Genomic DNA, 23,829 nt, shown 5'->3' on the forward strand with positions numbered 1-23,829 from the left:
GCCAGGCTTCTGCTCTAACTGCCTGGAGGGGAGAAACCTCAGATACTGGCTGTTTAGCCCATTACATGCCACAATCAATAGAACTGCAGCATGTAAGCAGATGTCAGGAGGAGGGGGTGTTTTGTGTCACCCATTAGCACCCAACAGTGGATCGCAAGGTATCAATGAGTTCCAATGGCAGCCAGAAGTTTGACAAAGGCCTCCCTGTTGGCCATGTAACTCAGCCTATTAGGCCCCACCTCCCACAAATTCTAATAGGCTGCTGTCATAAGCTTAGTAGAATGCACTACATAAGTAATGCAGTGTACTAGTGATCAAGCAATCCACACCTCCTATCGTCGCTGATGTTACACCCATAATTGACTGGGCCTGCAGATCTGGAAATGGCAAGCACAAAAAATACAGTAAAGGACAGTGAATGTACCCAAAAATGGCTAATTTATGGTGCAAATACATTGCGCTGAGTTGCAGCCAAAATACATATGCCCATGTGAAGCCGCCTTAAAGGAAAAACTTAGCCCATCACAGGACCTACAGGGCTCCATTCCCACTTCTGATGCAAAGTATTTCACATGTATTGTTCATAATGCCAGTGAACTAAGCCTACACTCTGCAAAACTCTTAAAACTGCCCTGCCCAGCAGCAGCCAGTCATTCCGTAGAAAACTGGTCCTCATATTCGCATGTTGTAAGTGCTTATACATTTATTAGCTGCCACATGAAAAGCAGTTTGACAAGTATAACTATTAAAGTGGCCGCAGAATTAAGATGTTCTATATTTCAGGAGATTATAATGTTGGGGATATCATCCTGTTTCTGGGCATGGGCATAAGTAGAAGCATCTAGATGAGTCCATGTACCCTGTCTATATGGGGCAATGCCTACTCTGAGGATGGGAGACTCCCCAAACAACTGAGACTTTGAGCTTACAGAAAAGTAGTCTTTTTCTAAGGTAAATTGGTGGTTCAATGATGGCAGCAAGGACTGGAGTGTGCCCCTTCTGCCCGCCTAGTAGCACACTGTATATTGCACGGGTCCCTTCTGTCATTACTAAACTACCAAGGGGCACTGCGCCTGGCACTTTAATAGAGGAGTAGTTAGAGGTCTGCTGTGACCATCTGGGTATGTTAAAGGGGTTGTCCCGCGCCGAAACGGGTTTTTTTTTTTTTCAACCCCCCCCCCCGTTCGGCGCGAGACAACCCCGATGCAGGGAGGTAAAGAAAGCTCACCGGAGCGCTTACCTTAATCCCCGCGCTCCGGTGACTTCTCTACTCACCGCTGAAGATGGCCTCTTCCTCCGTGGACCGCAGCTCTTCTGTGCGGTCCACTGCCGATTCCAGCCTCCTGATTGGCTGGAATCGGCACGTGACGGGGCGGAGCTACACGGAGCTACACGGAGCCCCATAGAAGACTGCAGAAGACCCGGACTGCGCAAGCGCGGCTAATTTGGCCATCGGAGGCCAAAAATTAGTCGGCTCCATGGAGACGAGGACGCTAGCAACGGAGCAGGTAAGTATAAAACTTTTTATAACTTCTGTATGGCTCATAATTAATGCACAATGTACATTACAAAGTGCATTATTATGGCCATACAGAAGTGTATAACCCCACTTGCTGCCTCGGGACATCTCCTTTAAGCATTCAGTGACCTTATATTGGGGTTGAGGCCTATAGTTTCAGTCTGAAAATGTTATTTCCCTAATTCCTCAAAGTTCCTTTAGAACGTGTTTGCAAAATAAACTTTTTCTTATCAAAATTTGGAAAGCAGAATTAAGTCAAATAGACGGAATGCAACAAAAAAGCTTTTATTCATTCAGTGTATGTCTACACAGACATAATTGCTAGAATCGAGTTTTTACAGAACAAAATCCATGCATTATACATTCATTCACACATTATTTTTGTAATACTGTAAACTGCAGCTCACATAAAGGATATAAAAGCAAGAGCACTTGGTGGAGTAAAGGCAGTGTTTGGTGAACAGCACAATAGATCACTTCACTTAATAAAGCCTATGGCATTATGTGTAGATGAATAGGTCAATGTTATGTGCAGTTATTTGGGGTTCTGGGGTAAAAATTATAGAATTTAGGTTCGAACTTTTTTAATCAAGTGTAATGAAATCGAGAGGATTACTACAAGGCATATGGCGGAATGACCCCCTAATAGTAAAATTGAGATGGTCTTCTTTAAATCACAATGTCAGCCTACAAGAACACCTACAACTTAGTGACTGAAGATAAATAATGAAATAGGAGAAATATGTATCTGCTAACAAACCAAATTCATCTTGAATCAAGAGATCAGTTCTACCCCTATCATCCGTGGCTCAGTTTAGTCAAACAAGTGATTGATTACTCTATATTACTATGTGCAATGTGCTGGAGGCTCCTCAGATCCTGATCCCTGATCTTACCACCAAATGACATGATAACAATGAACTGACCATAATGTATATATTCAGTCTCCTAAGCTGGCTGTGCTGAATTCTGCAGTTGTCAATGAAGTCTATTTACATAGTCATATGACCCCATGTGAAGCCATATAGGGGTTGCTAATGGTCAAATATTAAAATATTAGCAACAATATCTAGATATTTTTAATACAGATAACTATATAGCTTTAGTCACTATTAGAGGTGTAACTATAGGGGATGCAGAGGATGCAGTTGCATCCGGGCTCAGGAGCCATTGGGGGCCCATAAGGCCTCTCTTCTCCATATAGGGAGCCCAGTACTATGAATAAAGCATTATAGTTGGGGGCCCTGTTACAGGTTTTGCATTGAGGCCCAGGAGCTTCAAGTTTCGCCTCTGATGTTTTAACTTATATATATATAATTAATTGCATACTCATAGTAAAAGGGATGAACTGTTGTATACCTACTGCAGTGTTTAATTAAAGACTGTTTACTTCTGCAACCAAATTAGTTACTAGTTTTATTGCTCTACAATGGATAAAGTTGCAACTTTTTGCATGTAGTCTTTATTGAAAATATCCTTCTCTTATGCATATACATGTGCTATGCAGACTTATGTATCTCTATGGTAACCGACAACAAACAAAACGTGAACTTGCAGTCATACGTCCTTCTATCTGTCCACTAATCAAATGTATGTTAGAAAGAAGTAGATTAAATAAGAGAAAGTCCAGCACTCACCTGAAATGTATAAAGGGTATTCTTTATCGGCAATACAGTTTAACATTGATCTAATAACAGTTTTTGCATATGTAATATTACATGGTCTTACTCGTAGCCTATGACTAAGAACATGTAATAGGTAAAATCTGTAAGCTGCTATCTAATAATGGATAGATGGGTTTTTGACTGTAGTGCCAATAAAGAATGGTTGGGGACCTGATGAATTTTCTAGGGGACAAAAAGAAAACAAATGGAAAGCTGTATGAATGCAGAATCACATTGCACAGGCTTGTTTGCCCCTTCAGATCCTGCACCAGGCATAGCATAGTCTATTAGTTTTATCTCTTCTTTAATGAGATTATTGCTTGATTTCAGGTTTGGCGTCATTAACTTCAATGTACATTTATCTACATGTGTTTTTATGGGACACTGATACCTTATAACATGCAGATTTGTGAGTTACCACTATTATTTGTGTGGCTAATAAATCAATCAAATGAATTGTGATCACTGCGTGCGTCTATAATAATCCCTATGAAAAGTTCTCGGAGAAAATAGTAACTCAATAACAAGATTAGAAGAAATCATTTAACTGAACATATTGAACTATATTTGAGCCTAGTGTATCAAAGTGAAACAGAGTTAGAGTCACTGTTAAATCAGTAGATTTCTGGGTAACTTCTATGTTTCCCTATAGCAAATAAAGTTGTAAGAACTATAACAAAAAGTCAGACCAGGCCAGATTTTTTTGTGTGTTCTTTCTAAGGAGAAACACTGAAGTATAGGGAAGTTAATTACTGTAATGCCACAACTCTACCGCAAAACATGGTTACTCCATTTGCAGTGAAGCCCAATCCTAATTGTTTTACCGAATATCAAAAAATGTATGTTTTTTGTTTAATTTAAAAGTAGGTTACATCGGACCAGATGGCTATGCAACTAAGAAGCCTCCTGAATATTTTTGTGTTTCGCTCAAAATTGAGACACAAAGAGTAGCATGTAAAAGTTTCTCCAAAAAAGAAAAGAAATGTAAATAAATATTAAGAATGTGACTATCTGTCTAATAAATATCTGTAGACCAGTTTTGCAACTTTTAGGGCTCATACATATAGGGAACACATTGTGAGTGATCTGATTTTTGCTTCCATGCCATCAATTGTTTTTAGTGGTTATGATTAGTTTTTTAGAATGAAGTCATGTTGAATTTGAGACCTCAAAATATTAATTGCTATACACTGATGTTGTCTACAGTAATACAAAACCTTATACTTCTATCAATTCCCTGATTATTTTTGAGAGTTGAGTACACAGCAGAGTTTTCATAATGGTGCTCCCTTAAACTAGTTCTTGAGCCACGTCTGCCCACAAGACTGAAAGTAAACTACCAGGCAGCCTTCAGTATACCCTTATGTGTACAGGAAATATGGAGATACAGAAGTGTTAGGTAGTGTTTACATCCACGTCATGGTTCCATTGAGAACGGAAGCCACAATGCAGTGCCGGATCATGACACTATAACAGAACTCCGGCAAAACCCATTGTAAGTCAGTAGAGTCCATCAGTTACCTTTGCTATTTTGATTTCAAGAATGACAATGTATTTTGCGTATTCTTGATGTCATGTGCCATCTGAATGGAGTCTCTGATAGCACACTTCACATTAGATGTATTGATAATCCCAGATCAAAACTGCCTATAGTTTGCCACATGTTGTCCAAAAATTGCTAACAACCCTACTGAAATGGAGTTGAATGGATATGTTTGAAAACGGTCTTCCAAGTATATGTTCATTGGCCCACCATACCAACTGGACCCCATTTATCAAGTCACTGGGCTTAAATGGAAAACAACTAGAGATATCCAACCGTGTCACCTAAATTGTGTGCACCAGTTGGACTCTAGTTTATTAGTGCTCAGGTCTAGTGACTGGATTAGTTGCCACAAAAAAATGTAATTTTTCTGCTGATTTACTCACAAGTGTTCCTTGAGGGAGTTGCATGTCTGGTGTGATAAAACTACTGCCTTTAACTCCTAAACATTGAAACTATAGTAAAAGTGTCATTCTCACATCAACTCTAAATATTCCAAATTATTCCCACACACACATAAATAAATCACAAATGTTATCCACAATCTTCATCTCTACACAACTCTAGAAGGCACTATTTGTGCATCTTATATCATTATATATATTTATGTAACAGTCATCATCTTCATCATCGTCATCTTGTTAAAATGTCTATGTTGCTTTAGTATCACAATAAAACTACAACAGTAAATATAAGCCATCTTGGAAAACCAAGGCAGCCACTTCCAAAGCCTACCTACTTCATCAATCCTTTGGTCTAAGTTACATAGGTGACTCCTAGTAGTAAGATTATGCTAAGGAAATTGCCCCTAACCAATTTCTTGTTTTGGAAACTTAAATATGGTCTTTGACAGATGAGCAGAGTTGTGCATGGTTCCAAAAAATTGAGCATGGTCAGGTCTGTTGATGTCTGTAGCATGACTGTGCTACTATAAAAGCACTTATATAACTCACCTTTGTATAATTATTCAACTATATAACTTGCATAACTATTGACTGCAATACACACTCATGAAACCCCAAATGGCACTCAAGCAAATTAGTAAATTAAAAGTAACGAAAGCTAATTATTGTGAAAGCAGTTTTCAGAAAATACTAATTTCTCATGTTTGTGGATAGAAAAAATCCAACAGTGCTTTCCTTGCATGAAATACACTATAAATAGTTAGAGAAACACAAAACTTTTTGTGCTAGCTACAGTATATAAAGGGGTTCCTAAATACTACCTCCTCTTCTAAAATCATCTGATATAGTTTATCAATAGAGGCCCATAAATAATTTCAATTCTAGTGTCCATTATAAAATCAAACATTATATATGGAATCACCATTCGCACTTTTATATAACAAAAAATACTGTAAGAATATTAGAGGAGCGGTGCCTCATGAAAAAATGTGAATGAGGTCTTCCTCATGTGACCAACATCCATCCTGGGACAGGAGTATTTTGCACTTGATGCCCTTCTCTTTCATAGTCTTTCTGGTTTGCCAACGCTACAGGGCGTGGGGAAAGCTAAGCAGATTTACTTTATCAACAGAGAATGGGATAGCCCCATCATAAATTTTAATCATGGCTACTCTCGGCCCATGCCTTAGTAGTATTGACATTTTTGATAAATACATAAAATATGTATATATTTATATATAAACAGATATGTCCTTAAAACCATGGTAATGATTTTCTCATTTGTGACATTTTTGCAATGCAAGCTCAAGAAAAATGGTGCTTTGGCAACTCATCCTATCACACTTGACTCATTCCATCTCTATATTACAATCTTTCTGCCATCCTTTCGCTACATATGTAAGCTTCCATTATTTCCATTCCTCGGTGCGTAATCACTTTGCTCTACCAATACTATGTATTGTGTACATTTTTTGGCTTTTAGGTCAGTGCCTAGGAATATTATTTGTGGAAACTGCATATAATGAAATAGATCATATAGGGTGTATATATAGGAGGCGTGTGTGTCTATAATGTATGTGGAATTATGATTCATGACCGATATGTATCCCTACCAAGCCATATAAAACTCAATAATGGCTAAGGGTTGCCTAGCACCAACAATTCCGTTTATCGGGGCAAGAAGAGGTCCGTGAATTGGACCTTTCCATTGTTTATATCACTCAAGCATATTTTCAAGCGATGGGAAAAATCTTCTTGCAATTACCGAATGTCTGTCAACTTGTGGCCATCTATAAAAGTTACATCATTTTTGACAACTAGGTCAATACTTCAGGCCACCATGGAAGAGGTAAATGGGTCACATTACATAGGCTCTAACTTTTTACATGAGCATTATGCTTAAGCTTTATTTTCCATGTGGTATTACTGCATTGCAGTCCATTCCTATGGAGATATATTAGAAGTGTACACATGGATGATTAACCTACAGATAGTCATAATGGCATCATACTATTTTTGTAAAAAGTACAATTTTTTTTTTCTGTCTTTTTTTTCCCAAACTCTTCCATTCTGGCAATCAGACTGTATATTGGCTAATTCCCTTGTCTTAGAAAGGTGCCGGGGGACCATGATATAAACAGTAGAACAACACTTCCTTTTTTGGCCAGGATGCACTTCATTTATTTTAAAACGCTATCCACGGCAGCTCTAAAAATACCGTACATCTGGTTGCTTGGCACTCTGCTTATTTTTCTGCTGGGACTGTAGCTCTGCGTTCAATCTCCCATCTGTATCATCAGAACAATAATCTCTCCACATACTTGTGCAAAGCTGCTACTTATGTGTTTAATAAACTCCTCTGGCGTCATGACTATTTTCTGCCGTCGTAGTGTATATCTGAGGCAGATGATGTATACAAGGGCCTTGGTTTAGGACATTTTATGTAATCACTGTCACTCATGGACCCCACACACCTTGGGACAATAACCTACAGAAGATGTCATTCTGATTGTACTATAGGTCTGGAGCTAAATGGTTTTACTAATATCCTTTTGTCATTACAGTCAAATCTGTGTGATGAGTTTTCCAGAAAAAGCACAATGCACTTTATGAGTCTTGGAAAAGTTCTCGTTTTCTTCATTGTGTCTAAGGATAATGAATAAAGCAGTAGAGACCACTGCTAAAGTGGGAAGAGAGCCCAAATATCACTCCCACAATGCTGATTAGCAGTGCAAGACCTATTGTATCCTTTTATCATTTCAAGGCCTCGGTACAGGTTTCACGTAATGTTCTTGCCTAACAAAAACATGACACAAACTCACATAATGGCGGTTAGTTCTCTTCTAAAGTTTGTATAGGTTTCAGAAATTTCTTTTGTAATATTGTGGTGCTTTTTTTTTTTTTTTTTGTTATTATGTTAAATAGATTTCTGCTGCATTGTGACATGCAGTGCTTTTTTAAAGTAACAAAATGCGGTGTTGTGAACTTTTTGGGAGCCATCTGTCCCCGTCGTTACTTTTCGTTAAACTCTTTAAACATTGATAGCATGGGCATGTTTCTTGCACAGAGGCTTGTCCTTCTTGGAGTAGAATGGTTGGCCTTCCAAATTCACATGGCAAACCTGTAATCCAAAATGAAGAATTTCAATTTTCAAGAATATAACACAATTTATGTATTTTAATTGAATCAATAGTTAGGGTACATTAAGAGTATATATGGGTAAACTGCATTAAGGATGCTCATGACGAGTTGTATCTTTCACTTTCTACTAATGGAAAGAATGTTCTTGTTAGCTGCAATAAAGTATAATTATTTTCCAGACGAAAAAGTAAAAACACAAAAAGAGGTTGTCTGGTTTTAAAAAATGATTTTGAAACATCCTACGTGGTCTTTTTTATAGAGAACCCATCACCTGAAATGTAAGAAATAAGTGATTTTGTAAATATGTCAATAAAGGGGTATTCCGGGCGCAGACTAACATTTTAGAATCTAGTGTACATTATCACATTAAGTCATTTTGTAATAGGTTCACTATACCCGGTCTTCATTCTAACCGAAAAATATCTCCACTTCCTCTTTTCTAGTCCAGATTTGCTACTTCCTTCCCTGTCCATAACCTTCAACTTCCTGTGAGCAGTGCATGATGGGAGGACAGGAGTGGAAGTACTGTGCTGTATTGCTCATGTGCAGTTCAGAGTGCCGGAAGCTGTGGTTTGTCGGCTTCAGTAGCTTTCTCTAGTGCTTTGAGAGGGAGGTTGGCGCTGGTAAGTTGTAGGACCTGTGAGCTATGGGCAGAGCTGCTGTCAAAAACACTATTAGTTACTGAATTACTGCAGCAATTATGGACTAGTAACTACTGTATTAGTGCTTACTGATCAATAACTGCTGTATTAGGGATCTTTCACACTAGCATATGTGTTTTAATGTTCTCTCATCCGCGCCGTAAATTCACATGAATGGATGACTTTTCACGATCACGGCCAGAGATAATTAGCATTTTCTCCTCCATTCGCATGACAGTGAGTGACATTTTTACCAAAAAAATACGTAGGTCCCCGAAAAGCCCTTGCTTGGCATAAATCCTCCGAATGAGTTCCAATGCTTACATAGAGGCACCTGTAAGCTTTTTGCAGTGTTGGACACTGCTAAAATGCTTCCTCCTCCCTTTCTTTGTACAGCTCCAATAGGGGTCTATGAGATCCGCCTCCATATATCAGTCAAAAGATAGAGCCAGAACCGTATATTTGTCGGACCTGTATTTTGGTCGTGTACGTTCCATTTTTTACGGTGTGACATTTTTACTCACCCGTGTGAACAAATACATTGGAAACCAATGCTTCAGATGGAAATCGGTCCGGCGTGAAAACACAACCGATATATGCTCATGTTAATAAAGCCTTAATATGTAAATAATGCTGTTCTTGACAGAGTCGTACCATTTCATGATAACTAACAAGATTTCACAGTCTGACAACACGTGTTGTCAAGCTGGAAGGGTGCTTAGGATACCGAGACCTCAAGAACAGGAAGTACATACCAGACTTCTATGGAGAGTTGGGTAATTTGCATATACTACACAGAGATCCACTACAGGGATATACTACATTTGCCACATTACATATTTTCACAATACACTTGATTGACAGTCTGACTTCACCCTTTGCCAGTGAGCGGTGGGGACCGCCCACTTGACACATTGACATTGCTGGGAGCCAGACCTAAGAAGAGCCCAAAAGGAGAAATGGAAGGCAGTATAAAATGAAAATAAAAATGGGGATATGGCCAGCAAGGTCGCGGTAGCAGAACTATGAGGCCGCTCCTACTGACTTTATCTCATGACGGGTCTTCTTTAAGAACTATATCAGATCAATTCGAGAGCCCAGATTTTAGAGCTACATCAATGTTTAATAAATCATCTTAGAAACCCAGAATATGTTTGAAATACAGTCTACTAGATGTACTCACGGCACAGATAAAGCAGGTGTCATGCCAAGTGTGACCAAGGGCTTCAATGAATTTGTCACCGGCTTCAACAGGAAAATCACATCCACGGCATTTTGTACTGAATAGAGCAACATAATCTGCAAAACACAAAGTGATTGTAAGTATGGATTTCACTATAACTCAATTCATAACCCTAATACATGATACATTAACAAATATTAGTATAAGCAGATCAGCCATAACATTACAGCCAGCTGTTTAACCCTTTAGTGACAAAGCCCGCTTTTTCATTGCCTCATTCCAGGAGTCAGAACTTTTTAATTTTTCTGTCAATATAGCCATGTGAGGGCTTGTTTTTTGTGGGAAAAGTTGTATTTTTTTAATGACATCATTTTGGGTACATATAATATGTTGAATAACTTTCCTTTTATTTTTTCAAATCCCCCTAAAAAAAAAAAAAATTCTGCCATTCGTTTTCTGGGTTTTATTTTTACGACATTCAGTTTACAAAATAAATGTGATAACATTATTCTCTGGGTCAGCACAATTCCAGCTATACCAATTGTATACAGTTATTTTATGTTTTACTGTTTTTGTACACTGAAAACAACTTTTTTTGAAAAAAGATTCGCTTGTGTTGCTGCATTCCACGAGCCATAACTCTTTTATTTTTTCATCGACGGAGCTCTATGAGGTCTTGTTTTTTGCAAGCTGAATTCCAGTCTTTATGTATCTATTTTTTGGGGAACATATAACATTTGGATTGCTTTATATTCCATTTTTTCTAAAGACAAGATTAACATAATCTGCAATTCTGGCGTAGTGTTTCAGGCACTCGGTTAGAGCCGCAGGTGTAGTAGCTGCAGGTCTTGAGAGTAGTCAGGGAATATCCAGGAGTCAGCAACAGTAGGTCTCAGTTTGCGGTACAATGGAGGAGGCGGGTAGCGTTGTCAGGAGGAAAGCCAATGGTCGGTATCAGAAGGTCTCAAGTCGCAGTGCAATGCAGGAGGCAGGTAGTGTTATCAGGAGGAATGCCAGGGGTCAGTATTAGAAGATCTCAGTTTGGTTTGCAGAGGAGCTTGACTAAGGCTGTGGAGCATCATGCACTGTATGAGAGGCAGGAGCAGGATTTGTCTAATCAAGAGCAGGGCGGAGCTAATACAGGAAAATGGGTCAGGGATACAGGAACCAGGCTAAGTTCCAGTAAGACAGCTGTTGAAGGGCTGGATAGCTCAGTGGAAAGAGCTGCCAACTCCTTTGAGGTTGGCTTCTGAGCAACACAGGTGCTTGTTTCCCTGAATAGTTCCTGTGGAACTCCCTTGTAAGCCTTGGAGCATGCACATTGTAGTCTGGCTCCCAGGAGTACTCCTCTGGCCTGTATCCCTGCCACTGTACGGGGTATTGTAGTTTCCCTCTATGTTTTCTGTATTCCAGGATCTTCTTCACAACAAATTCATTTTGACCCTGAATCTTTACAAGAGGGGGAGGCGGTTGCTGTCTACCCACGAAGGTATTTTTATGAAACTGTTTTAGCAAGAACACATAGAAAACGGGTAAATCCTCAGACTACCCGGGAGCTTCAACAGGAATGCCACCTGGCTGACCCTCCCTGAGATTAGGAAGGGTCCGATAAATCTTTGCCCAAGTTTGGGAGAGTGTACATGGGCTTTCAGATTTTTGGTAGACAACCATACCTTTTCTCCAACCCAGAAGAGGCTGCTTGGCAGTGTCTGTCTGCTGCTTTCTGATAGACAACTTGGGCTTCCCGTAGGGTTTCCTTCAATTTCTTCTGAGTTTCAGCCAATGCCCCCAGTCTATCATTGACAGTTGGGACAGGGGTGTTGATAGAAAGGCCAGGAATGAAGGATGTATACCGTAGGATGTACAGGATTTATACCGCAGTTGGCATAGAATGGTCTCTTTGCGGTTGAATTGTGTTGGGCATTGTTGTAGGTAAACTCCGCTGTTGATAAATAATCCACCCAATCATCCTGGAGATGGTAAATAAATACGGCTTCAGAGTCTGTTTTTTTTCTCTCTTGGTCTGGCCGTTAGACTGAGGATGAAAGGCAGAGGAAAGATTCACAGTAGTTCCCAGCGCTGTGCAGAAGTTCTAGAATTTTTTTGTGAAGTGAACCCCTCTGTCAGAGATCACATCATCAGGAATTCTATGTAGTCTTCAGACTTCCCGGTTCAACAGCTCCGCAGTGTGTTTGACGGTAGGAATTCCTTTGAAGGGGATGAAGTGAGCCATCTTCATAAGTCGATCCACAACAACAAGAATAGTCATCATTCCATTTGGAGAGTGGCAGATCCACAGTGAAGCCCATAGATATAGAACCCCATTGCCTGGATGGAACTGGAAGTACTTGTAGAAAACCCAGAGGGTGAGCCTGTAATGTCTTATTTTGGGCACATGCGTTGCAAGAGGTGAAATACCTCTTCCCATCCCTCCTGCAGTCAGGCTACCAAAAGGAACGAAGCAAGAGTTCCAAAGTCTTCATGACTCCAAGGTGACCGGCAAGCTTGGTATCATGGACCAGTTTGAGGACTTTGAGTCGAACAGCCTTGGAAACACATATGTGGCCTTTTCCCATCCACAGTTCATTCTTAAAAACAAGCTCCACATCATTTTGATATCCTTCTTTAAACTTTGCTAGTAGATTTTCTGAGTGCACAATACCCAAGAAATTTCTTTGGGACAGAATAGTGCAGTCTGTGTTTGACCTTCAGGCTCCAACAAAATCCTGGACAAGGCGTCCACCTTGCCTTTTTTAGAACCAGGTCAGTAGGAAACGACAAAGTTGAATCTTGAGAAAAACAGGGCCCAGTGTGCTTGTCTTGCCAATAACCTGTTTTAAGTACATATGGTCAGTAAGGACTGTTCCTGGGTGATGGGCTCCATCCAGAAGGTGTCTCCAGTCAGTGAAAGTGACCTTGGTGGCCAGAAGCTCCTTGTTTCCAATGTCATAGTTTTTCTCTGCATGTGATAAGGTAAAGCACAGGAATACACAAGGATGTAGTTGCATCCTCTCTCTGACTCATGACAGAATAGCCCCTACTGTGGAGTCGGAGTTGTCCACCTCAACAGCAAAAGGCAATTCTTGTCTTGGGTGGACCAGCACTGGTGCGAAAGTGAAAAGAGTCTTCAGTTTCTCTAAAACCACCTGAACCTCCGGGTACCAAGAAAACGCTTGTGCTTTTGAGGGAGGTGATAGATAAGATGAACTTTGGACCTTTGAGAAGTCCTTAATAAATCTTCTGTAGAAATTCCAAATTCAATAAGGTGCTGTACCTTCTATACATTTCTTGGAATGGGCCAAACAGTAATGGCCTTAATCTTGCTGGGGTCCATACTCAGACCATCTGGGGGGATAATGTATCCCAGGAATTGCATCCGGGTTTGTTCAAATTTGCATCTTTCTGGCTTGATGTAGAGTTGACTCTTTTGGAGTCATTCCAAGACCACCTGGACATGCCTGCGATGTTCCCCCAAATTATCAGAGAAGATAAGGATGTTATTAAGATATGCCACCACGAATTGGTCCAACAGGTCTCGAAATACATTGTTAATGGTATTAATGCCTGCTTGTAATGTTTTTCTCGAGAGCAAATCTTAAGTCCATGAAGATTCCTCCTGCTCCTGAATCCAATATCGCTGAGCATTTTATCTTCTGACTTCCCATTAAGATCTCTGCGGGGAGGACAAAATGATGGAAATGAGGAAGAGTTCCTACGCCATCTTGAATTACAGGTAAAAAGGCTTACTTGGTGGTATCCCCCTGTTTTGTGACGTCGTATCCCCCTGTTTTGTGACGTCTGGATAGGCCGTGATCTTGACATTGGTTAGGGGGAGAGTCCTCTTGAACCTATTTGAGCTGTTCAAGGCATAATGTCCTGGGCTTCCACAATAAAGGCACAGGTTTTCAGCATAACAACTCTCCTTCTTAGTGGTGGAAAGGGTTTTACGAATCACATCAACCTGCATCAGTTCCGGTGCGGCTTAAGTCCTTGGCTGGGGACTCAACGGGGATTGACTAAAGGAGTATGTAGGGTTGTTGCCCAAAACCAGCAGTTTCTCCCCTTCTGCCCAAAATAGTGCAATGAACTGCATGATCTTGCGGGCTTAGACAAGAATACCTGGGCCCACCGAGTCAGCTGACTGGCTAACAAAGTAGGCTGCCTCACCAGTGCAATAAAGTACAGTAAAAAAACTCTGATATGGTTTATAGCCCGCAATTATGTGCCCTGCATAGCGCATATACGTCCCACAATAGCGACAGTATGTGCGCTTACACCCGTGTGCAGCAGCACTGATATGGGTGGAAAATACTTCACCTGAAAATCCTATTATTTGCACATTTTTATAGGAAATGTCATAGCTGCTTTGATGATGGTAGCATAGTGTGTTGGAACTGATATAGAATATAAACTGCTGCCATTTGTCCAGAAAAAACTGGATAAAAAGCAATTAAAAAGTCATACGTACTCAACAATGGTACCGATAGGAACCACAGTTCACACCGTATAAAATAAGCTACATTGAAAGAATTAAAAACTTGTAGGTGTCAGAATACAGTTAACAAATACGCATTCACTAAAAAAGGAAAGTGTGCAAAAATGCCACATTATACATAAAAGCATATAAACCCTGTCATGGAGGCTTTATGTTTGATCCAGTGCTTGCCATCTAGACATCATTTGTAATCAGGGCCCCCTACTGTAGCAGGTATTTTTTGGGCTAAAGCTGCTCTTTGCTCCAGACTTTTAAATCCTGTCTCCTGCACTTTAGGTTGCAAGTGTGTTTGTTTTCTTGCTGCTATTTGCTGAGTTTCTGTAACCACATGCTGATAATGTGCACTGAAACGATTAGAGTATAGTCGTTATTCCATGACACCACCTTGTGTTTTGGCTTTGTGCTTGTATTGTGCAGTTTTAAGTGTTTTTAACTTGTCTGTACAATAGCATTTATATTCTTTTGTGTAGATTTTTCCATTTTTGCACACTTTCTTTCCTTGGTGAATGTTTTTATTGTGCATTTAAGTGTGTGGCCATTGGTCATTTAGTTCTATAGTTGTGATAGCCATATATAGGGGGTGGACAAAAATATGGAAAACACCTTAGAAATGCATTGGATTTTAATCATTAGGACTAAGCTGCCCTTTTGACCCCTGCTTGGCTGAGAGCTTTCTCACCAAATTTGTATTTACTTCACCTCTTGCCCTGCTCTAGGTGGTTTTGGGAGCCAGCTGGGAACAGCAGCTGAGTGGCTCAAACCCTTGACCAATATTCACTTCTGCCCTGCAGAATCTGTGTCATATTACCTCCACTTTAAATTGGTCTCTACATGTCTTAGTGAAATATTATTTATAACCCCATGTAACTTAAGGTATGCATTTCATGCAGTGTTTACATATTTTTGTTGACCCTCTGTATATCTGTAGATGAAATATAGATAACGTGTTAACATGTCGTTTGTACTTCACCATGTGAACTGCAAAAACAACCACCTCAAAAAAGTAACAATTATGTTTTTTGCCATTTTGCCCTACTTATTTCCCTGCATTGCTCCCATCTTGGGCAACATCCGACACATGTTTCCAACACTATGTAGAAGAAAAGTCCGACATCAGAGTTCTCTTCTGCATATGTATATTACAGTATGGGGGAGAAAGATTTGATGTGGGCTCTTTCTCCTGCAAAGTGTAATATACATATGTAAAAGAGTAATATATATATATATATATATACACATATTTATATATTACATACATATGTAATATACAGTTCAACTTACATTAATTTTTTAAGACAAGTCACTTTGTCAAGTCTGTTTCTGTTGAGTTATTCTAAAGAATCCACAAAATAAATAAAAGCTGGGGGGCATGCGGGTGGCAGGGAAATTGGATTGGAAAGGGTTAAATGGCACCACTGAAAAATCCAACTCATCCTGCAAAACCCAAACCCTAACACGGCTATGTCAACATACAAATAAAGTTATGTCTATTTTAAAGCGAGGAGGAGAGAATTAAAAAAAAAACACAGCCGAGTCACCAAGGGGTTAATGACTGTAGACACCTTAACAAATGGATGGCATTTCGTATAATAATGCTGGCCTCTTTATCTTATGAGACAAGATTTTGCTGCTGACACTAAAAGCCGAGTGTCTAATTATAGTGCTGAATATAAGTTATAACCTCCGTGATGATGGGGATGAATTGCACACATTTTCTGTAACTCATTAGTTAAAAGTGGAAGGTTCGGACTTCTCATCTTTCATTGTCGCTTACTGAAAATTATTTTACTGCGCTGCATTTCATCAGGAATACATTTTAGAATGCTCCACCAACATAAAGAGAAGACTTTAAAAACTGCAGGCAATAGAACAGATTACATAACATCTCCTAATTGGCAAGCATAGGTTCCATGTAAAGGAGGTGGGGGAGACTCAAAGAAGGTACAGGATTTCCTGAAGCCCTGGCTGGGACTCACTGATGTGGAGGGAGCTACAGAGTCCATCCTTTCAGTTTATCATATCTTGAAAAAGGCTTATGATAGTGGAGGCCAAAACGCGTTGTACTTAATAAACTTGTGGAACGGAAACTCCTTCGTCGACTACGATATATACGCCTAGTAGGATCGGGGGTGCCTGGGCTTGGGCACCCCAGTGAAGTAAGTCATTTCCTTGTCGTTACTTCTTCAATAGGAATACCGCTGGAGCGCTGAGAGTTTTTTTATTTTCAACTGTACTGTTGTGTTCTTCCTCTGTTATTTTTATGCCCAGAGCACACGCAGGACGCTCTCCCTTATCTCATGGGATATCATCATGATAGGCGGATCCACTCCATGATTGACTGATTCCCTGGATTATCCTTTCAGTGACACAAGTTATTATTTTAATATCCTTGTCTGTATGATATATTGGGTGGATTCACTTCCACCAGATTATATTTTAGTTCCGTAGCTTCTGAAACCTTTCCTTTTTTTTCCCCCTTGGAGCGCCGCCTCAGAAACTCTTGTATAGTTTATCATACCTTGTTACTTTGTTTCGGGCAGCAGGGGTATTGTGCTCTCATGCCCGGGCTTGGGCCATTTAAGGCCAGGTACAGGGCAATTCTTTACCTCATTGCAGAACCCCCTTGGAAGTGGGACCCAGCTGGGTCACAGAGCAAAGCTTGTGAAGTCAGACATGTTGCGATGCACAAAACCTTTATATATGAATAGTTCAATGTGGGGACGATTCGGCTGGAATATATGACAGACTACAAGTCCCTTGTCTCAGGTACAAAAACGGATGAAGTTGTTTCTGACTGCAGATTCCTCAGTAATTAAAATAAGTTGACAAAGTTCATAAGACAGTAATTAATAGTATTTCTTAATGCAGCTTCACCACTTACGGTTGCAATGTTTAGGAAGTGCAGTCTCTCACTTCCCATTTTGGTATAGGCCGCACATTGGCTCTTGTCCCAAAATATCTCATAGGACAGGTTCCTTGAGGGGTGGCAGCTGATATTGCCTCTATTTTGCTTTGTAGGGCAGAAACTCCGCTCAGGTACCCTAGGATGGAGCAGCATAAAGCAGCCCTCCAACAATGACCTCCTTACAACTTCTAGTTGGAGATTGTAAGATGAGAAGAGAGGAATGGACAAAACCCTAAGTCTTGTTCTGCTCTGGGGTGGGCTTCGCTTCAGCCTGAAAAATTTTCACTCAGACGAGCAATGGTGCGCATAGAGGGTCCCTCCTACACATGTACACTACATATATTATAGGAAGTAATAGAGTTAGTAGTATAAAGCATATTTCATGTATAATACTGAATAAGAGGGGGGTAGGGGTAAAAGCTTTATTTTTGCCAAGGTCCGTGGGGGTGGGGTGGGGTCTAGGTAAACTCATTGGGTCTCCTATTCTTTGGTTGCACAAAAAAGCAGTGCATTGTATTTATCTTATGCATTTATTTTAATCTGTTGAACCCTAGGTGTTTGCCTACTCTACCTAACCCCTTTACAAGCCCTGTTGAATATAGTAATGTCTGTAAAGCTATAGAATCTATTCCATAGAACCAGTTGTGTTCTGTACAAATTACCTTTCTCGCAGTATGGCTCTCCATCCTCCATATGGAAGAGGCTGTTACCAAATGGCTTTCTGCAGGCAGCACAGACAAAGCAGGTGGTGTGCCAGGTCTGCCTCAGGGCATGCATCACTTCCTGGAAAGATAATAGAGAAAATATATAGAAAATGTGAGCTTATCCTTACAAAATTGGTGCACTTAGACACAATCGACAGCTATTTACCGATGCACAGTGGCCACTTGTTGCAGTGACTTCACTGGAGAGGTGGTCATCCTTGTTCATCAATTTAAGTCTTTGGAAAATATGAAAAGAATAAAGCACACCGAGCTGGACCCGTCTTGTAACTCCACCGAGTTTGATTGAGAGGGTTTTCCACCAGCACAGCCACCTTTCCATGGAAGTCAATGTAATTACCAACTGCTTTGCACTGGCACATGGGGATGAGGGATCCCTTCTTCTCCAAATAGGCGGCATTGTCAGATGGGAGATTCCCTCATCTAAGGGGTGTGCAATTGCGCATTCGCTTGTGTGAAGAGCTCTAAAAGGTGCATTTACACCACAAAGATGATCGCTGAAAGGATGGCCTTTGAGCGATCATTTTGCATAAAATGCTACTTGGCACTAATGCCTACTAGTACCAAGTAGCAGTGTGTGAGCTGTGGGGAGCTATAATTAGGGAACAGACCTCCCGCTGTTCCCTGATAATTTTCGCTTTATTCTGAGACAAAGCAATCAGCTGTTATCAGCTCTCCCCTGTCAGAACACAGCATGCGGTCCTGCTTATCAGCTGTTCTGCCGAACAATGGTTTTCAGGCAGAAATTAAATTTATCGTTCAGCCGAACAGTGAAAGATGGGCACATTTACATATAATTATCGCTCAAAAGACAGCTTTTGAGCAAATTTTGACCGATAATCGTTGTGTCTAAATGGGCCTCTACACTGAGCAACTAAGATCTGATTAATCACCCAGAAAAGTGGTTGAGGAGTGCGAATAATAGTTGGTGGAAAGCTCTTACACTTAGCGAGAATTATTCATTATTAGTTCTGCCAGAAATCATTTGGAAGGGAAGGAGAGAGAATCGTTTGCCAGGTTGTTCAAATATAAACGACTACGACTTTACACCAGGCAATTTGTAATCTCAAGGAATCCTTAAAACAGCGCTATGGACCCCATAAACATATAGAGAGGAGATGGTCAACGTCCAGGTTACAACATAACTTACTAAGATAAGATTATTACTAGAGATGAGCGAACGCGTTCGTCCGAGCTTGATATTCGTGCGAATATTAGGGTGTTCGGGATGTTCGTTATTCGTGACGAACACCATGCGGTGTTCTGGTTACTTTCACTTCCTTCCCTGAGACGTTAGCGCGCTTTTCTGGCCAATTGAAAGACAGGGAAGGCATTACAACTTCCCCCTGCAACGTTTAAGCCCTATACCACCCCCCTGCTGTGAGTGGCTGGCGAGATCAGGTGTTCGCCTAATATAAAAGTCGGCCCCTCCCGCGGCTCGCCTCAGATGCGGTGTGAGTTAGATGAGGGACAGTGCTGTTTATACCGGAGCTGCTGTAGGGAAAGAATTGGTAGTTAGTGTAGGCTTCAAGACCCCCCAAAGGTCCTTATTAGGGCCACTGATAGCTGTGTGTTGGCTGCTGTTAGCAGTGGGATTTTTTTTTCTTTCTCAAAATCGCCTCTGCAGACCGTTGCACCTGGCATTAGGGACAGAAGTGCTGCATAGGCAGGGAGAGTGTTAGGAGTGAGTGTAGCCTTCAAGAACCTCAACGGTCCTTTCTAGGGCCATATTTATCCGTGTGCAGTACTGTCCAGGCTGCTGTTGGCTGTGCTGCATTTTTTTTGGGCTTCTCAAAATCGCCTCTGCAGAGCATTGCACCCTCCATTGATACTGCAGGGAAAGAATTGTATAGGCAGGGCCACAACACAGTTATTATTCATAGAATATACGCAGTGCTGCCTGTTGGTGGGAAAAAACTGAAAAGAAATCTATTTGTCCAGCCTGTGTCCGTCCTTACGCCTGTGGAGACGTGTGAGCTGCGTGAAAAACATTGCTAAATCATACGCAGCCAGCTACGCTTTACTGCTGGGTTCGCCATTTGCTTTCCTTAATTGGGGAAAAAAATACCTGCTCTCCAAGAGTTATAATAACTCTGCTACCCTCACGTTCTGTGACACATAAGCAGGGACACAGCGCAGTTATTAAACTTCGCAGGTTCATTGAATATACGCAGTGCTGCCTGTTGGTGGGAAAAAACTGAAAACAAATCTATTTGTCCAGCCTGTGTCCGTCCTTACGCCTGTGTAGACGTGTGAGCTGCGTGAAAAACATTGCTAAATCATACGCAGCCAGCTACGCTTTACTGCTGGGTTCGCCATTTGCTTTCCTTAATTGGGAAAAAAAATACCTGCTCTCCAAGAGTTATAATAACTCTGCTACCCTCACGTTCTGTGACACATAAGCAGGGACACAGCGCAGTTATTAAACTTCGCAGGTTCATTGAATATACGCAGTGCTGCCTGTTGGTGGGAAAAAACTGAAAAGAAATCTATTTGTCCAGCCTGTGTCCGTCCTTACGCCTGTGGAGACGTGTGAGCTGCGTGAAAAACATTGCTAAATCATACGCAGCCAGCTACGCTTTACTGCTGGGTTCGCCATTTGCTTTCCTTAATTGGGAAAAAAAATACCTGCTCTCCAAGAGTTATAATAACTCTGCTACCCTCACGTTCTGTGACACATAAGCAGGGACACAGCGCAGTTATTAAACTTCGCAGGTTCATTGAATATACGCAGTGCTGCCTGTTGGTGGGAAAAAACTGAAAAGAAATCTATTTGTCCAGCCTGTGTCCGTCCTTACGCCTGTGTAGACGTGTGAGCTGCGTGAAAAACATTGCTAAATCATACGCAGCCAGCTACGCTTTACTGCTGGGTTCGCCATTTGCTTTCCTTAATTGGGGAAAAAAATACCTGCTCTCCAAGAGTTATAATAACTCTGCTACCCTCACGTTCTGTGACACATAAGCAGGGACACAGCGCAGTTATTAAACTTCGCAGGTTCATTGAATATACGCAGTGCTGCCTGTTGGTGGGAAAAAACTGAAAACAAATCTATTTGTCCAGCCTGTGTCCGTCCTTACGCCTGTGTAGACGTGTGAGCTGCGTGAAAAACATTGCTAAATCATACGCAGCCAGCTACGCTTTACTGCTGGGTTCGCCATTTGCTTTCCTTAATTGGGAAAAAAAATACCTGCTCTCCAAGAGTTATAATAACTCTGCTACCCTCACGTTCTGTGACACATAAGCAGGGACACAGCGCAGTTATTAAACTTCGCAGGTTCATTGAATATACGCAGTGCTGCCTGTTGGTGGGAAAAAACTGAAAAGAAATCTATTTGTCCAGCCTGTGTCCGTCCTTACGCCTGTGGAGACGTGTGAGCTGCGTGAAAAACATTGCTAAATCATACGCAGCCAGCTACGCTTTACTGCTGGGTTCGCCATTTGCTTTCCTTAATTGGGAAAAAAAATACCTGCTCTCCAAGAGTTATAATAACTCTGCTACCCTCACGTTCTGTGACACATAAGCAGGGACACAGCGCAGTTATTAAACTTCGCAGGTTCATTGAATATACGCAGTGCTGCCTGTTGGTGGGAAAAAACTGAAAAGAAATCTATTTGTCCAGCCTGTGTCCGTCCTTACGCCTGTGGAGACGTGTGAGCTGCGTGAAAAACATTGCTAAATCATACGCAGCCAGCTACGCTTTACTGCTGGGTTCGCCATTTGCTTTCCTTAATTGGGAAAAAAAATACCTGCTCTGCCACAGTTAATAACTCTGCTACCCTCACGTTCTGTGACACATAAGCAGGGACACAGCACAGTTATTAAACTTAGATAATTCATTCACTAGAGGCAGTGGGGCCTTTCGTTTTCCAAAAAGGGCAAAAATTATATTTGGCCTGCAGTCTTGCGCCAATTTATTTCCTGCCTGGGAAATCTAATCACTGGTAATACAGCATGCTGAGGGGTAGGGGTAAGCCTAGAGGACGTGGACGTGGACGTGGCCGAGGACGCGGAGGGCCAAGTCAGGGTGTGGGCACAGGCCAAGCTCCTGATCCAGGTGTGTCGCAGCCGACTGCTGCGCGATTAGGAGAGAGGCACGTTTCTGGCGTCCCCACATTCATCGCCCAATTAATGGGTCCACGCGGGAGACGGTTATTAGAAAATGAGCAGTGTGAGCAGGTCCTGTCCTGGATGGCAGAAAGTGCTTCGAGCAACCTATCGTCTACCCGCAGTTCTGCGCCGTCCACTGCTGCCAATCCGAATCCTCTGTCTGCTGCTCCTCCTTCCTCCCAGCCTCCTCACTCCACTACAATAACACCTGCTCAGGAGCGGGAGCACTCCCAGGAACTGTTCTCGGGCCCCTGCTTAGATTGGGCAGCAGCGGTTCCTCTCCCACCAGAGGAGTTTATCGTCACTGATGCCCAACCATTCGAAAGTTCCCGGGGTCCGGGGGAAGAGGCTGGGGACTTCCGCCAACTGTCTCAACAACTTTCTGTGGGTGAGGAGGACGATGACGATCAGACACAGTTGTCTTGCAGTGAGGTAGTAGTAAGGGCAGTAAGTCCCAGGGAGCAGCGCACAGAGGATTCGGAGGAAGAGCAGCAGGACGATGAGGTGACTGACCCCACCTGGTGTGCAACGCTTACTCAGGAGGACAGGTCTTCAGAGGGGGAGTCAAGGGCATCAGCAGGGCAGGTTGCAAGAGGCAGTGCAGTGGCCAGGGGTAGAGGCAGGGCCAGACCGAATAATCCACCAAGTGTTTCCCAAAGCGCCCCCTCGCGCCATGCCACCCTGCGGAGGCCGAGGTGCTCTAAGGTCTGGCAGTTTTTCACAGAGACGCCTGACGACCGACGAACAGTGGTGTGCAACCTTTGTCGCGCAAAGCTCAGCCGGGGAGCCAACACCAACAGCCTCACCACCACCAGCATGCGCAGACATATGATGGCCAAGCACCCCACAAGGTGGGACGAAGGCCGTTCACCGCCTCCGGTTTGCACCCCTGCCTCTCCCCCTGTGCCCCAACCTGCCACTGAGATGCAACCCCCCTCTCAGGACACAGGCACTACCGCCTCATGGCCTGCACCCACACCCTCATCTCCGCTGTCCTCGGCCCCATCCAGCAGTGTAGTTCAGCGCACCGTTCAGCCGTCGCTTGCGCAAGTGTTCGAGCGCAAGCGCAAGTACGCCGCCACGCACCCGCACGCTCAAACGTTAACCGTCCGCATCGCAAAATTCATCAGCCTTGAGATGCTGCCGTATAGGGTTGTGGAAACGGAGTCCTTCAAAAGTATCATGGAGGCGGCGGCCCCGCGCTACTCAGTTCCCAGTCGCCACTACTTTTCCCGATGTGCCGTCCCAGCCCTGCACGACCACGTCTCCCGCAACATTGTGCGCGCCCTCACCAACGCGGTTACTGCCACGGTCCACTTAACTACGGACACGTGGACAAGCACAGGCGGGCAGGGCCACTACATCTCCCTGACGGCACATTGGGTGAATTTAGTGGAGGCTGGGACAGAGTCAGAGCCTGGGACCGCTCACGTCCTACCCACCCCCAGAATTGCGGGCCCCAGCTCGGTGCTGGTATCTGCGGAGGTCTATGCTTCCTCCACT

The 23,829-nt window shown here is 42.3% G+C and overlaps 1 protein-coding gene across 1 annotated transcript in view; it reads right to left on the bottom strand.

Moving 5' to 3' along the window:
- Positions 1 to 1,788: 1,788 nt before the first annotated feature.
- The window catches only part of LOC136625890 (LIM domain-binding protein 3-like), a 95,591-nt gene continuing 73,550 nt past the window's right edge, over positions 1,789 to 23,829 (bottom strand). Inside the window, exons 9-11 of the mRNA XM_066600459.1 lie at positions 18,158 to 18,278; positions 10,096 to 10,211; positions 1,789 to 8,251 (exon numbers count right to left, since the gene is read on the bottom strand). Coding sequence (XP_066456556.1) covers positions 8,162 to 8,251; positions 10,096 to 10,211; positions 18,158 to 18,278 — 327 coding nt within the window. The 3' untranslated portion in view covers positions 1,789 to 8,161. The remainder of the gene's footprint in view (positions 8,252 to 10,095; positions 10,212 to 18,157; positions 18,279 to 23,829) is intronic.

The sequence above is a fragment of the Eleutherodactylus coqui genome, chromosome 4 (assembly GCF_035609145.1).
Source record: "Eleutherodactylus coqui strain aEleCoq1 chromosome 4, aEleCoq1.hap1, whole genome shotgun sequence".
Classification (NCBI taxonomy): Eukaryota; Metazoa; Chordata; class Amphibia; order Anura; family Eleutherodactylidae; genus Eleutherodactylus; species Eleutherodactylus coqui.